The sequence below is a fragment of the Fringilla coelebs genome (genome assembly GCF_963513975.1).
Source record: "Fringilla coelebs genome assembly, chromosome: 17".
Lineage (NCBI taxonomy): Eukaryota > Metazoa > Chordata > Aves > Passeriformes > Fringillidae > Fringilla > Fringilla coelebs.
Window position 1 is genome coordinate 12,842,484 of NC_140043.1, and position 16,803 is coordinate 12,859,286.

Genomic DNA, 16,803 nt, shown 5'->3' on the forward strand with positions numbered 1-16,803 from the left:
CAGAGGATGGTAAATCCTCTGCTGCTCTTGGGGAACAGGATTGTGAGATCTGCCTCTTACTAATGCCACAGACCTTGCCCACTTCAGAGCAAAAGCACTGCTGTTCTTCAGAAGGGCCTGTGGAAGTCCATTAGAGCAGAAGAAACTCGGTTTGAAGAACAGAGGTTGTCAAATATCTGCAACTCCTTGGCAGCAGGAGAAGATTCTTGTGCAAGACAGATGATATCTACTGAAATATGTTCTTACTTTTTCTTGCCAAGAAATCTTACCCCCTTCCCATTCTGATGACAGAAAAAAACCTCCCTCTACTGAATGCATTTCAGGGGAGTCATTCCTTGCTGTGCTTTTGAAATTAATGGCTAAGCTGAATTCTTATACAGTTAATCAGCTTCTTCCCTTCATACCTGCTGTTGTCACCACAGCCCTCAAGTGTAATGAATCGAGCCACCTTGTGCTGGAAGAGCATCACGTTGTTCCTCTAACTGGAGCCCCATGGCTTTTCTTTATCTTCTTTTTTCTTGTTTTTAAGCAGGTGAACAAAACCCTGCCTCCCCCAGGCCGTTGTGAGCTGACACTTGGCGCTGCAGTCAGCGCGAGTGTGGCTGTGCTGTGCTCTGTGCAGACAGCCCTTGTTTTCAGCTGCCTCCCATGAGAAGCTGCCATCGTTTTGCATTTCTCCTTGGATAGTATTTTCACGTGATACATATGATAACAAGAAACCTTCATTACCTTGCCAAGTTCTAGGAATATACTGTGCTTTCCATTGAACTCCAGTCTCTGACAGTCGTTAGTGGAAATGTTAAGATTTTCTGTCTTACAGGCTTTCGAACCTAAGAGTAGCAAAGCAAAAAGGGATTAATTTGTCCTTTGTTTATGGCTCTCAAGCTGCCTCCTTGTTCTGGAGAATTTTGGCTTTGCAATGAGAATACAAAAGAGCTCTCAGTTTTAGGATTGAACTTTCAGAATGTGGTCACAGCTTAGTTAATGCAGTGATCTCTCTGCAAATAAAAAGGACATCAGAAAAGAGGTTCTCACTTCAGCTTGGGCAAGAGTTAATTTGCCAATGATTAAAAGTTGTTGGGTGTTGCACTGGAAGAAGAGCAGGTACAATACAGACTCTGCATCACAGCCAGGTTGGGGCAAGCTGGGTTTTACTCCTCAGCTTTGCAAACCTGAGTGCAGCCACAGCACCAGGCTGATGAAACTGGGCTTGTTCTGGTGTCGCTTATTTTGGTCCCTGGTGCTGCTTTCAGCCTAACCAGTATCACCAACAGCCTTGCTGGGGTGCTGCTGTCTGCAGGAGCAGCTCTGTGCTGGGGCTGTGCTGTCTGCTGGTAACACAGCTCTCATTTGAGCACAGGCTGGGGAATTGGGCTGAGTGTGACAGGTTGTCTGAGCTCCAGTGAGAGAGTGAGCCCCAGGGACACTCATCCAAACTTGGGCTCCTGGGGACTGGAACATGCCATCACACTCTGGGCTTTAGTTGGATGATTACAGATGAATTCCAAGTGCACTCCCTATTAAAACAATTACTGTATTTTAAGCTCTTTTTGTATAGTGTGTGAAATTGCTAATTACTAGAGTGCTGCACTGGGGACTGACAGAGCCTGCTGCCTGTTGTTGGCTAATTAAGCTTTTTTCATATACTTGGGAACAGCACCGCTGAACTTCATTGTCTGGGGTCATCTCCTAAATATTCTGTTGAAGTAATTTCCAACCTGCAGTTCTCATTTGTTCTACTGGAGCTTTTTTTTTTTGGTCTTTAACCTGTTGGTGCTGATTTGGCCTTCGGTTTTCAGCAGCACAGCAGAATCTTCCTTCTGACTCCTTTTTTTTTGTTTTCATTTCTTCCTTTTCAGCCACCTGAACTCCAAACTGAAGAGCTTTGTAGCTAAATTAGTGAGCATGTAGGGAGTCACGGGAGGGAGCGTGGACTGTTCCCAGCTGCACCATGGAGTGTTTTACCTCCTCTGTGTTGAGTTACTGGTCATGGGAGTGATTCACAGTGGTGGAAGCTGTGTCAGCCTGTGCAACCCACTCACGAAATTTCTAGAACAGTGCATCAAAGAAAAGGGTTTGGTGGGGGTGGAAGGCAGGGGGGACCAATCTTTTTCCCTTAATGCTGTCCATAGTCAGATCCTTTCCTGGTGAGCTCTCAGGAACCTGAATGCCTCAGCTGGTCACATAAAGGGAACTGGATTCCAGCAGCTCTGTCCTGCCCGTAATGGGGAAGGAAGGACAGTGGGAATGATGGTGCTTTTGGATTGCCATGTGCAAAAAGATGAAAGGCTCCAGAGTACATTTTTATTCTTGGCTTACCTGAATGATCAGGCATCTGAGGATTGCTCCACACTACACACCTGATGCCCTGTGATGGCTGAAATAACAGGGGCAGAGCCTCACTGCTTCTTAGGCCTTCTGTAGCCCTGATTAGGAGGGAAGGGGTCAGAGGTGGGGTCAGTTGGGATTTAATGACCTGGACTTGAGGGAGAGAGGTGATAGTGGTAAGACACCGGTCTTGGACACGCCAATATTAAAGAATTCTGTAACATTTGAGGTGATTGTTGGCTGATTTTGCTGCCTATTTTGCAAGAAGTTTCACATTTGGATGTTAATGACAGATGCTAGAGTTTCAGTGGGAATTGGAAGTTTGGAAGCAAAAGTAACTTGCAAAGATCTTGTCCTCTGCCATGAGAGCAGAGGTCTCTGCACTCTTGAGTTAGAGAAATGTTTCTCTGGTTAATAAAGGCCTTTTCATTTATAACAGAACATACTAAAGGAGCATGCTGATGATGACCAAAATCTTGCCATTTCGGGTGTCCCTGTGGTCAGCTGGCCCAAGAAGACCACAAAGGTAATGAGACACAGTTACTTACTAACCATTGTTGTGCCTGGTCTGGTGTTTATTTATCTATAATCTGACAAAGTGCTGTGTATTATCTGTTGGCAGCTGCTAGCATTTTTAACACAAAATGTTTCTTTTAATGGTTTTATGATTAAGACTTGAAGCAAAACAAGAACGTGCCTTAGCAGGGAGAAATCAGAGTTTCCATTTAAAAAGAATTTGAGCCTTACTTACCAGTATAAAACTTTGATATGTCTTGATCGTTTACTAATTATGGTTAAATCTAAAAATTTTGATGCGTTTTGTGTAAAATTAAATGATGTGTAAATGCTACAAATCAGTCACTTAGGGAACACTCTCATCTGAACGAGAAGATGGTTTTACTCTTACACCATGAGACTTCCTGAGTGCTCTGTACGTGTGCCACTGTAGCTTTGAAGCATTGTTTTCTGTCCTTATATCCTAATTTTCCCTCCTATACATGGGAGTAATTCTTTTCACTTTGCAGGAGAACCATGAGGTTTGCTTCGTTAAGGCTGATAGAGAATTTGAAATAATTAACGAAAGAACAATGTCAACAGGCTGGTTGTTATTTATAACAGTGGTATGTTTACCACACTGCAGTTATTCAGCACGCTGTAAAAGCAGCTTTGCTTATTTAGAAGATGGCTCATCGCTTCTATTTTTACTTTCATTTTTCACTGAATTAGTTTTATAATCCATTATTTCTTTAGAAAAGCTGAAGGGGTCGGTCAGCTTAAATCAGGCTTCGATCTGAAAATCTGTCATTATCCCTGTAGATACCTTTCAAATAATTAGCAGGCAAGATAATTCACTCACTTCTCACTTTTTGTGCTGGTGAACTTGGTATGGCATGTGTAGCCATGAGAATTTGCTGTTTGCAGGTGGGAAGTAGGAGACCATAAACATGGAACTGCTTCCATGAGGAGAGTGGGGCAGGATGAGCACATCTCGTTCCTTCTTGGTCTCTTTTTGGGTTTTAGCTCAGCACATTTCAGAGGATCTTGTCAAAAACATATTTCCCTTTTAGCTTGTAATAAATCCATGGGAATATGCTCTGTGTTTAAAACATTGGTTTAGAAACAACAGTGGAAAACCTTGAGAAACAGGTGTTGGATTCTCCACTCCTCTGGTTTTATGGCTGCTGCTCATTCCATGGTCAAATATATTTTAGGCATTGAATAAACCAAAGTCTCTGTGTCCAGAGAAAAGGTGGTGTGGGAAACATGTAAGATAAAACTGAGGAACAACTGACTCCTTTTGAGCTTGTGAGAGAAGGGAGGATCTGAGTGCTTTGAGGCTTTTATAAGCTTTGGCATTTGTTGATGTTCTTGTTAGCTTTCTTTTGGAACCTTGATAAATGCTTCATTTCTTCTATTTTATTTCTGTGTATTGGCAAGGTAACTGCAAATGTAAAGGATTTGTAATTTTTGTGACTTAAATCTTGCCCTTTTTTGCAAAATCCTTCTTGCTGGCTGCAAGGGATATTTTTTTCAGGTGTTTGTTTTCCTTCTGCCTTTCTGAAAGCAAAAACGTTCAGGAGGCATCATTCCCACTGGTATGGCAATATCAGACATACCAGTTAATAACAAATACAAGGAAAACTTTCACAGAAAGTCAGACTTTAGGTTGAAGTTTGGAAATAAACAAAAATTGATAGCAGAAAAAATGCTTTCACCGTTCTCTTAATATTTGCTTTGCTTAATCTGTGATCAGTTTCTGTTGTGTCTTATGTTTTAGTTCAAAGGTACACTTGCAGATAGGGCTGCACATTTCCCAAGAGAAATTTGTTGTGGTGCTTCTAATTGGCAAATGTCCTTGTCATCTTCCATGTTGCAGCTATTTCCCTTCCTGGGAACAGAGGCCAAGTGAACAGGCTGGGAAGAGGCATCTTAGAGTTGAGCCTTTGAGTTCCAAATTAAAATCTGTGGGAAAGACAATATAGGGGAGATTTGTCTAAAAGCAGTTTTAGTAGTTAAGCTTGGTTATTTCTCCTTTGTTCTCTGTAAGCCCTGATAATGAAATAGAAGATTTTAGAGAAGAAAAACCCTTAGGGAGGAGGAAACTCCCTTGGAAAATGGATTGTAGCTGGTGGAGCAAGTCTCCATGGCCAGAAGATCCCACAAATGTTGAGCACAAGGCAGGGGAGTAAAATCTATCAGTAATTTTGCTTTCTGCACTCTGGTGGTATTTACAGGAGAAATGGCAGCTATTTCCCAGTGCTTTCCTGAGGTCCTTGAGTTCAGAGAGAGCAGGAGATCCAGTACAGCACAGTACCTGCTAATGTGGGGCTGCAAGGAAACATTTTAGTTGGTGTCAGCTTCCAGGGAGAGGAGGATTGTCTGATTCCAAGCCATGAAGGAAAAGAAGGGAACTGAAATCCAGAAAGATGAAGCAGTACATGGAACAGAGTACATCTCTCTTGCTTTCTCCCGAGAGAAGGCTCCAGAAGAGATTTAGAAAGACAAGAGCAGCAGATGGAGAAGGAAGAATAAAGCCAGAATTAAATGCCAAAACATTTCAAAGAAAATGGAAATTACTGTAAAGAAAGGAGGGGAAGAGACTAGAAATGGCAAGAGAGCAGGATTAGGAGAGAAACAAGTACTGAAAAGGGATGGAGTGGGAAAAGCAAAGAGCAGAGGGAGAGAACCCTGATTAAAGTCAGGGTATGGGGACAGGGAGTGTCTGTGTAAGTAAGCCAAGTTGGGGAAGGTCGAGCTTGGTTACATTGACTTGTTTTGAAGGAATGTGCCTTTGGTTACCTGAATGATTTTGGAAGCAGAAAATAATGTTTCCCTTTAAAACCAAGTCAGTTTCTTTCACGTGTTGTGAGTGTGACATGAGCAGCGTGCACAGAGCTGCAGAATGGCTCTTGAAGCCTGTGACATGCTGGGGTTTAAGGAAGAAATTTGTTCATTCACCTCAAATCCCACTTCAGAGAGGAGGAGGTGTCACGGGCGGGACATTTCACCAGTACAGGGATCGTGGCCCGCAGCGGTGCCTCGCTCTGTTCGCCTTTTCCAAACCATTTGGGGCTGCCAGTCACACTGCAGCTCCCTGACAGAGAGAGTGGCTCTCTGGGGAGAGAAACAGAAGCAATGGTCAGCAATGGTTTAGTGAATAGATGGAATAACTGGGTGACATTTGATGATCTTGTGGTTAATGCACAAAATGGGAGGCCGGGGTCTGTGCCTGTTCCCAGCTCTGCTGCAGCACCTTGTGTCGTGTGAGGTGAATGGCACATTCCTGCTCCCTGAGCTTTTCCTGGTGGAGATGAGGCTTCCCAGCTGGGAGGCTGGGAGGTGAAATTAATGGTTATAAAGATCTCTTGCATCTTCAGTGAAAAGTTCTGTAGTAAAATGTAGGAACCATTATTGTTTTGTGGTAATAAGAGATGAAGTGTGATTCATAGACACCTCTTCGGATCATATTTACTCATCTTTATGGAGCTATTTTGAGTTGCTTGTACTTCTTATAATTTATTGATAATTATTTAGCACAATAATTACTCTCCTTTAGGCACCTTTTTTTTTCCCCTTCAGAAACTCTATTTCAGAAGAAGCAAAAACCTGTCTTTTTCTATTAGCTGACCAGTAAGAGACAACAGTCCAGTGCCAGGGGTCTTAGGATATGTACAACAGTCCTAATTTAGGCCTGTTGAAGGAATCAGGAATGTGGGACTGAGTGGATGTGTGAAACCTGCTGGTCCTGCTGGCTGACAGCTCCCGTACCTTCGGGCAGGACATTTCCCACTGGCTGCCGGCGCGGATGCAGCTGTGGATGTGCAGCCCCCATCCTGTTCCTGTGCCGGGGGCTGTGCAGCACTGGCCCCTCCTCACTTGGTGCAGGGCTCGGTGTTATCTGGGGGGTTGCAGTCATGGATCATTAAGGTTGCAAAAACCTCCAGGATCATCAAGTCCACCCTTTGTCCAAATCCTGCTGTGCCATGCTGTCTGAAGGGAAGAGCTCCGTAGGGCACGCTGCTTTCAAGTGCTGGCTTCTTCAGCCACTAAAGAGGAGCAAGGAATCATCCCAGCTAACTTCCACCCCATACCTGGGACATGAACTTTTGGGTGGTGTGAACAGAGCCTAAACCTGATTTTCCACTGTGGCAACTCCCAGCTGGTCACTGGAGCAGGAAGCCAGTGCCTGCCAAGCCCAGCCTCAAAACCCATTCCCATGAGTAACTCAGCCCTGCAGTACCAGAGTTCCCATTTATCTGCACAGGAATTAGGGATAGTATTTCATTTAAGGAACTCAGAATATGGCTTAAGCAGAAAACACGTTTTTCAAACCATTTCCTATTTCTGGAAAAAACCAGTCAACTCCAGCAGCATGTAATTACACTCTGTGGCAGTGCCTTCTGTTTTTATCGTGATAAAGATCTTTAGTTGTCTATGAAGAGCAGCTATAAAGAACTAAAATATGTTTGGACTCTCCTGTTCTGTGAAAAGTTAGAAATGCAGATTGGGAGCTGGATTCTCATCTCTCTTACCTGGCACAAAACTAAAGCCACTGCATTTGCAATGAGAGTGAGTGTCCAAATATATTTAGGACTGGCTGTGAGCAGGAGATGGAGCTGTAATTTTCAGGAGCTGGTTAACAGTGCTGCAATATGTGGCTGTTTCTCTGATGCCTGTTCATATTCTTTCTCCATGTAATTTTTACCTGTTGATTTTAAAAGAAGATAGCTGAGAAGTCTAATAAGGAAATGGTAATATTCCTATTTAATGGAATACTGTTAATTAGTGAAGGCCACAAACTGAAACTTTGATTGGATTATTGTTTTTTTTAAAACACCAGTTTCCCTGCAATTGGCAGTGCAAATAATGTTCATAGCTTCGTATCAGGGCATGAGAACCAGGAAGAAAAAAGTGATCATTGAAAAAAAAAGGAAGGCATCTCTCAGGCTGTTGTTTTTGGGTTGGGGTGGTCACAGAAGGGCATCATATTGAAAGGGCTCTTCTAGGATGGCAGCATCTGATTTCTGTCATTAGTGAGTTCTGTCCTACAGCAGTTCAGTTTGTACCCCATTATTTTTACTAGAAATCTTTTTGGAGAATTAGACATCCATGGATCTGAAAAAGAAGGATTAACTCATATGAACTAATCTGTGAGAGGCAGAGCAAAAGGTGATTCCTGAGGCTGAGGACAGTCATGTTCCAGCAGCCCACAGTCCTTGTGGCCCTGTCCTGTTCCTGGTGCTGCCGTCACCGCTGCTAAAGGAGTCGTAGGAACAAAGCAGAAATACAGAGATTCCCTCTGCTTATCTTCCCTGTTAAGATGGAAGATTATATCTTCATCTTTTCTGCTTAGTTTTCCCTAGTAGAATTTTTTTCTCTCTGTGAATTTACCTAAGAATTTGTGGCACCTGTTGATCTTTTTGATCTCCTCAGCATCCAGTGCCAGTGTCCCCTGCAGTTTAATAAAGCTCTGTGTAGATAAGTACTTCCTTATGTTGTTTCAGATCTGGCCTTTAATATCATAAATACACTTCATGCCCTCTGTATCATGCATTCTGAGAAATTTGAATGAGGTCTGTGTTCATCTCTCTGCTGTCGAGGATTTTTTTTATGCCCCATTACTGTATTTCAGTCTTTTTTCCTCTATTTCCAAGCTGAAAATCACAAGTCAGTTCAGTCTTTTCTGGTATAAAAACCATATATTTGAGCTTTTCTTTTTGTTTTTACTCTACTCTAGTTCCATTATAGGTAGTTTTGAGGTGAGGGTGAATGTGGGACTCCACAACCACATACATACAAGATGTGATGTTGGAGAGCAGAGACTGGCAGGACATGCCTGGTTCAGCATGGCCCAGCAGAGTTGAAGAGGGAGATGATTGTTGTGTAAGGACTTCAGGGAGTATAATCATCAGGGCAGGAAAAGAGTTATTTAAGCTAATGGACGATGTTGGCATGGGAAGAAGTGAATATAAACATACCATAAATAGATTTAGGCTGGAAGTAAGATTTCAGATCATTGTTCTGAGCCAAAGAGCGCACAAGAACAGTGGACAGCTGTGGTGAAAAAGGTGGTAGATTTTTAGAATGAACCTGTATTTTAAATAATAAAATTCAGCAGGATTAGGCACCATCTCCAGATCTGGAGCCCATAGATTTCCCTATGTATTTGCATATGTCTGCCACCCATTTCCAGCAAGGAAACTTTTTCCCTCTTTTTGGTGTTTCACCTTAAAAGGGCTGGGAAGATAAGAAAATCTACCAGTTTTTAAAAACAGAGCTCCTTTATTTATGGATTCAATTTTGTGTGACATTATGCATTGGATCAAAGCTAAGAAATAGTAAGGACATGGACTAAGAATCAGTGGACACAATAAATTCAATCATATGCAAAAATTAGGGGGTAGAGCGTAAAATGGAGTGTTTTGATTAAATTGAAACCAGTGTGATTTTCCAGAAGTGCTGAACATTGTTTTATATCAGGTTTTCTTTCAGTTCAGGGGGAGAGGTGTGAGGTGGACAAAGAACATTCCTGAAAACCTTTGAATAAGTGCTTCCAGTTTTTACTTGCTTGCTTCCTAAGAATTCCTGCCATAGCTATCGTTGGGCCAGCTCCACCCAGAGAAGCAGGAGCAGTGAGGGACTCGTTACAGCAATTAGTGTTTTAACCAGAGCGGTGTCTGAAACAGATCTGAGCACGTAGAAATGGCACAACATCAAACCAGCATCAGCTTCAGGAGCCTGCCCGGGGCTACCACCAGGAAAGCAACATTCCATGTAGCAGCAGTGGGAAAACTCTGCCAGATTCCCTAAGACAGGCCAGTTCCATGGAGATCTACTCAGGGAACTTCCTGTGGGAATACAAATGTATTAGAAAGCACATACTGATAATTAAAAACAAGCACTTAAGAATTAAAGTAAAAATCGAGTCTATCTGGTGTTAGAAAAAGCTTGGAAAGGATAAAAAAGATAAGACAGCAAAACAACCCTGTGTAAATTGTTGTATGATGCATTTAGTGGTTGAGATTCTGGGGAAGTTGTTGTATGGTGTATTTTTCTGGTTGAGATTCAAAGAAGTTTTCCATCAGTCATTCCAAGTGGTGCAGGAGCAAAAAGAAGATTTAAACTGTCACATTTCATTCTTGCCAGGCACCAGCTTAAAGGTGTTTGAAATGATCCCACACAGCAGAGCCTGAACTCTGTTTGGTGTCAACAGCAATTTTAAATGCCAGTAGTCTACAAGGAGATTTGCATATACAAATATGTGTGTATTGTGAATCCTTTTTGTTGATAAAAAGTCCTGATTATAAAGTTCATAATCTACTGCAAATCAGGCATTTCTTCATAGTTATCAGATGCTAATAATTACTCTTCTCCCAGAAAATAACACAAGTACAAAAGAAATCGAGGATTTAAATCAATTTAAATTTGTTTTTCTCTTTACTGATTTAAATTGTGATTGGAATCAGTGATTTAAATAATTGTGAATAATTTGTGTTCTTTTACACTGTAGGATAGTAGATGCCATGTGGTAGGAGAGAGCTGAAATATATTCAAGAAAAATACCCCAGTTCTGGCTCCTGACAAATCTATTAAGACACAAAACCACATAGTTGATGTTTGGGGAAGATTTTTTTTAGGGGACTTCCCACAGTAGCTGTACACATATGAAACTAAGGCCTTCCCCTGCTAAGTACACTTGGAGGCAGGAAAAAAACCTGATGCACCAGAACCAAAGGTTTCTCGAGGTACAGTGCAAAGGAGTGAAAGCTACTGGGAGTTCCTGTCAAGCCTCTGCTTTCCCAGGGAAGCACTGCCCAGGAAGGCAGCTCCTTGCCTGACCTGTTTATTTTTCTGAGCACTGTTTCAGTCTCTAACACACATTAGTCCTCCAGACAAATTCATTTGTGCAGTAACTCGGTGCTGACCCGAGCAGTTCCAGGGTCTGGTGGATGTGGATCCCACCCAACGTGCCATGGGGGGCTGGAACAAGATGGCCTTGAAGGTCCCTTCCAACCCACTCCACTCCGTGATTCTCCAAAAGAGCTCACTGCCTATTGCCTCAGTATTTTTCTAACACCTTTGCCTGGTGACTTGACAGATTATTTCTCACCTCAAGAGGCTGTACTTGAAATATTGTGTCCCTTCAGGGAGTAATTATAAATAGCAAGGACTTGAATGAGCACCTTCTTAATCTTCCATCTTTGACTTAATATTTTCACTTCTTATCAACTCTCAGCCACTTGCTTTGAAATCTGACCAATGCCTTTATGTGATTAATACATCAAACAGGTAAATTAGAGCCATTTTGACTCTGACTAGAAATCTAAATGGATTGGGAAAAAAAATGAACAGACATCTCTGTTTTCCAACTGTTGTGCTCCAGGTATCATACAAGAAGATTTATGTATTCCTCGCCATTGTCATTCTTCTACCGCAGACACGAATATTCAGTAATATGAATTTTCCCCAACTACGCCTTGACTACCATTTTTCAAGACAGAAGCTTTCTCTTTATTTCATGACAGTATAAGTGCTGATGAAACTTCTGTAGTGTTAAGACCTTTTCCTTAGATAGTCTATGTGAAATGAGTTGACAGATCTCAGATTTTATCACCAGGAGCCTGGCCTACGTTTATGGCTGAGCTGGCCAACAGGGGCTAAGGTTTGAACCTGGTTTAAGACTTCCAACATCCTTTTGCTCTCCACCACCTCGACATCAAAGCCATCCAAGCTTTGAGGATGTATCTGAAAGTGAATAGTTTTGTTTCTGGATCAAGCACATTGGCAGAGCAGTGGGAAAGGCGTTTGTCATTCCACAGTACAGGCCGTGCAATTATGGACATTAATCCTGCGTGCACTTTTCAGAACAAAATTGAATTGTATGTTCTGTCCCCAAGAAGATGGCTTCCTCTTAGTTCCACAGCACATTGAAATTAAAGTCTGCTGAGAATATAAATGAGGGCTTGTTTCAACTTCAGGACTCTCTGCAGGCACCAGTGGACCAGACAGAAGAGGGACAGCAATGCTCTGCTTTTTGAAAATAACAAATACAACAAAATGTATGGGTACATTCCAATAAAAGCAAAGCAGCTGCGAGTCTTAGCCTGGTGTGGTTTAGTTGTTGTTAGTCCTGGATGTTACCCTACAAATCCAAGTCAAGTTTGTAGGTAAGAACAATGAGCAATGAGCCCTCATAGGCAAACTGCCCTTGAGCTTTTGCTTTGCTCACCGTGTGTCTGGGTTTGGTCTCTGGATTTTCAGGCTGCTGCCCACACGTTGGACACAGCTGACTCTCCCAGCGTTCTGTGCTGTGTGTCAGAGCACACTGAGCCTCTTGCAGGAAAGCAGGTTTCCTATTCCGGTTAATCCACTCTTTCACATCTATTTGCATGTTCCTCCACAGCATGGCAGTCACTGCTTATCTTCTTAGGAACCTCCTTCACTAGTTTTTGCATTTGCTGACAGAACATGGCTCTTAGAGACACAAACTGTGCTGTGGAAATGCTTTGTGCCATGAGGCTCTGTGGAAGAAGGAAGCATGGCAGGATTTCCCTCATTTCCTAGTGGATAGTCCCAATCATGTCATGGCTCTTCCTGCAAAGAAGAGTCTGTTTTGTGTGATAGATGAAGTCCGTGTCTCACCATTCTGCAGTCTTACTTATTACTTTTTTAAGAGGACAGGCTGTTGGGGTTTGGGGAGGGTTATTTGGATTTTAAGGCTTCTGAGTGAGGAGTTCCTGTCAGCAGGGTTTGCTGGGCTCTTGTTTGGGTGCTGCTCCTCTGCTGCAGTGGCCCAGGCTGTGTCCTCCAGGAGGTGTTTGTACAGCCCTTGCTGCCTTTGGTTCTCCTGGAACAGTGCTGGACACTGGTTAGGGAAGTATGAGCAGTAGCATTGCATGGAGGGAGCAGTCAATATTATTTCATCTTGCTTTATTTTATTTGATTTAAAGTTGATCAATCAGACTCTATTGAAAAGATTGTGACAGATACTCAGTGCATCTGATGACAACTCTTATGTCATAGTTCAGATGAAGTAGATGGGAGGTAGTGAGATTGTGGATATTTAGGCTGTCAGACTGTCATTGCTAGTGTTGAGAATACAACTGAAATATTGGTTAAAACTCTTGAGAAAAGTGTTGTGAAATTTGCCCAGGCCCAACAGTTAAGATCGTATTTCATGTGAATGGACACTTACACCAAAACAATGAACCTTAGAAAGCTACTAGGTAACTCTCTTATTCTGATACAGGTCAATAATTGTGATTCATAAACATCTCAGTGGGTTTCCTTTTCAAAAATGCATGTGCTGGCCTACAGCAGCTCAAATCACATCTTTTTCCAAGGACTTACATATCAATCAACTTGAAATTTAATTGTTTCTGTATAAATATTTTTTTCTAATACCAGCTAAATATAAGATTCTGTAAAGATGCATAAAACGTTTCAAGGGAAGGTTAAATCAAAAGTGTGTTTGTGACACATAAAAAACTTTATTTCATTTCATTATTGAGACTCATAAACTCTGGTGTGTAATAGGAAAACACAGATCCTGTTCAGCGCTGGCAGCAGCAGCTGCAATCTGTTGGTACAGGAGATGCTCAGGAGTGAGTGAGTACAGCACAGGGGTTGTAGTCGTCCTCCCCCAGCTTGGTTTTACTACTTAAGGATATTTGCATGAGAATAAAATCTGGTTCTTTGGCACTCATCTGCTCCTGCTGTTTATTCTTCGCTTGAGGTTATTGTCTCAGTTTGTGACAACATAATTGGTTTCTGTGGAGAAGATTATGATATTGATGAGACTTATATATGACTTCAGGTGAGGTGCAATCAAAGCAACAGTTCAAAATAGAAGGTGCTGTCTGTTTTCATGCAGTTTTCACTATGGCTCATTCAGCAGCGTAATTAAGGATGTTATTTATTACTGAACTGTATCACACTAAGCTGAAGTAGGGACACAGTTCTGTCACTGCAGGCAGGACTGGGGTCACTGCTGCTTATTTTGTGTTCTAAACCGTTGTAAACTCCACCAGGCTGGGCAACTAGATGCTGTTCACACAAGGGTTGCTCACTATTTGTTGTAATTTAGTGTTCTGTAGTGCAGACAAGCTGAAAGAATTGAGCTGGAAAATGCTCTCTTAATAGTTCCTTCTGTGTATTAAATATTCCTTTGAATGGTTAGCTGCTCTTGTACAGGATAAGTTTTTTTGAGAGCAATTATAATCAGAAACAATTATTTTATTGTGTTGTTTCCCCCTTGCTGATTCCCAATTTGCTATTTTATATCATACCCTATCCCTTTTTTTTAAACACCATCTCGGCAAAGTTTACCTAGCTTTTGGAAATCATTCCAAGATCTTGGCACGTGTGAGCTGTCTGTCCTAACTCAGGCTCTGTAATGAGAGCTCACTTGTCACTTGTGGTGCTGTTGCAAGGGCAGCGTGGCAGTGCTGTGGGTTCCACTGGGAAGGAACCTGCTGCAGCCAGGAGAGGCCAATGCCAACATCAGGAGTGCTGGAATGTGTTGCAGATTGAGAGGAGTAGGATGATCTCTGTCATGATTTAATTTGCTGTGAATGACATTTTGCCGTGGTGTGACTGCTGGATTGTCCTTGGGGGATGTCACAAGTTATTTTTTTCTCCCGTCTGGATTACGGAGCCAAAAGGCCGGAGGGACAGACGAGCGTGAGCCAGGTTACAGGGAGCCTTGCAGGGAACTGGGCTAGTGGAGACTTGGTGTGCCCAGGGGCAGGTGTGGGACAAGGCACTTTCCTTCCGGATGTCATCTGTCCTCCTGCTGCTGCTGCAGGCCAGGTGTGTTATGGCACCACAAACACGGCTGTAGCCACGTTCTTGCTCGTGCTTGAAAACATTGTAGGCCTGTCATGAGATGCATCCCCCCCTTCCTCTCTCCTCCAGAAAACATTGGATTCTGATATTACCTTGTGATTCTGAAAGCCAAGGCCTTAGGCACATGCCTTTCGTGCCTCAGCTTTCGTCTGCTCCTGCTCCCGGTTGTGTGGGAGCACAATGGGGGAAGAGAGAAACCTGAGGAGACAGGCTGAGCACATCCCATGGCCTTCTGGGAGCCCCTGCATGTGCTGTGAGTAAATGCTTTGCTCCCAGCATGGTGGATGAGCAGGATGGGGAGAACACCATCACCTGCCCATCATGAGTTGGAGCTGGCAAAGGACAGGAGTACAGCACTCAATGGATATTTAATGTACTGAAAATAAGGAAGGGGCATAATTACAAGATTCACATGGCTTTATCAGCAGTTGCCTGTAAATATGTGTTTAAAGTTTGTCTGTGTTTTGGTACTTAAACTTGAGGGACCAGGCTCGGTGTGGATCCTGGTGTCACAAGGGCTGTGTTGCTGCTTGCTCCCATGCCAGCTCTTGCCTGTTGCTGCCTCTTCTGAACTACCCAAAGTGGTTGTGCCGTGTGGTAATTCAGACGAGGGAACCGAGCTGAAACTAGTTTGGCAAAAATCCTGATGCAAGGACCATTAGATGTGCTTCTTTATGGCTTCTTGGTTGCTCAGCACATGCAAATATTTAATCTCATGTTTAATTCTGTGTTGTGGGCGTAGGAGCCGGAGGCAAAATCCTAACAACTTGAGTGGAATCGGGATTTCCCCTGAAAGCAGGCCCATAAATCCAATGGGAAATTTAAATCTCCAGCACTCAAATACAGGCCTGTGACCCTCCAGTTCTGGAGGGCAAAGGCAGTGTCCATGTGGAGGTGCTGGCCCTGGGACCTTTGGATCCAGAACAGGTCCCCAGCTGACCGGTGTGTATGTAACATGTCACACTGCGGGGAGGGTATCTCACTGTGAAACCCCAGCAGCGGGGCAGGATGGTCAGAGCACGGCTAGAAATGGTTCCTTGGGAGCAAGGCAAAGAGGGGTGCCTGCACAAGGAGCAGCGTGAGGCCAGATGCGAGCAGCTCCACCAGCCGGGTCGCCTCATCTTATCCCAGCGCTGGTTCTGCCGCTTGGAATCTGGAAGTTTGCTCGCTGCCTTCCTCCCGCCGAGGGATGGAGGTTCCCCGCCGCCGGCCCGCCCCGCGCCGCGGGAGGGGAGCGGGCAGGTAGCGCGGTGCAGGGTGTGTGTGTGTGTCTGTGCGCGTCTCCTTTGTCTGAGCAGCCCGAGCAGCGCCGAGCGCCCCGCGGGCGGCCGCGCATCCTCCCCGCCCAGCGCCGCTCGGCACACCCGAGCCTCGGCCCGCCCCCGCCGGCCCTCGGCACATCTCGGGGCTCATTACCGGCGGGGGACTAATCGCCGGCCGGGCCGCCGAGCCCCCCGTCCCCGGCCGCGCCGTGTGCGGGGGGCGGCCGCGGTGCCCCGGCCGCGCGGTGCCCGCTGTCCCCGCAGGCCGGCGGTGTGGAAGCGGCCCGCGATTGGTCGTGCCGGCAGGGCCAGCCCCTTCCTGGCTGCCTGGCATGAATATGCACGGCCCCCCTTCCTCCTCCTCCTCCTCCTGCATGTGTGTGTGTGTGTGCGGGGAGCGGGGCTCCGCCAGCAGCGCCGCTCCAGCCATGTCAGCTCGGCTCCGCCTGGGCCCACCATGAGCCATGGCCATGTCTGCGAGCGCCGACGAGGAGGACTACGAGTCGGAGCCGGAGCCCGAGCCGGGGCCGGGGCCCGAGCTGGGGCCGGAGCAGGTCCGGGGCGGGCGGCGAAGTTTGCAGCGGGAAGGGAGGGGAGGAGGCCGGGCCGGGCAGCGCCGCGCCGGCCGCGGGGACGGGAACAATGTGGGGTCGGGAGCGGCCCCGGGGCAGCGCCCCCCGCCGAGGGACCGCGCCGGGCGGGGCCGCGGAGCCTCCGCGGGGCCGGCCCGGGGCGCTCGGCCTCGCCCGCCGCGGGCGCCCCGGGCACCGCGAGTTCGGCACCTCCCAGGGCCCCGAACGCGCCGCGAGCGGGTGGTTGTTGCCTCTCGGGGGCTGCCCTGTCCGCGGCAGAATTGTTATTTTTT

General features: G+C 45.1%; 1 protein-coding gene across 6 annotated transcripts in view; it reads left to right on the forward strand.

Moving 5' to 3' along the window:
• KDM2B (lysine demethylase 2B) overlaps positions 1-16,803 on the forward strand; it is a gene marked incomplete at its 5' end in the record, with an annotated part of 103,802 nt that overhangs the window by 62,415 nt on the left and 24,584 nt on the right. For all 6 annotated transcript variants that reach the window (XM_084217571.1, XM_084217567.1, XM_084217566.1 and 3 more), the window contains one exon: positions 2,768-2,854. In XM_084217571.1, the coding sequence (XP_084073697.1) occupies positions 2,768-2,854 (87 nt within the window). The remainder of the gene's footprint in view (positions 1-2,767; positions 2,855-16,803) is intronic.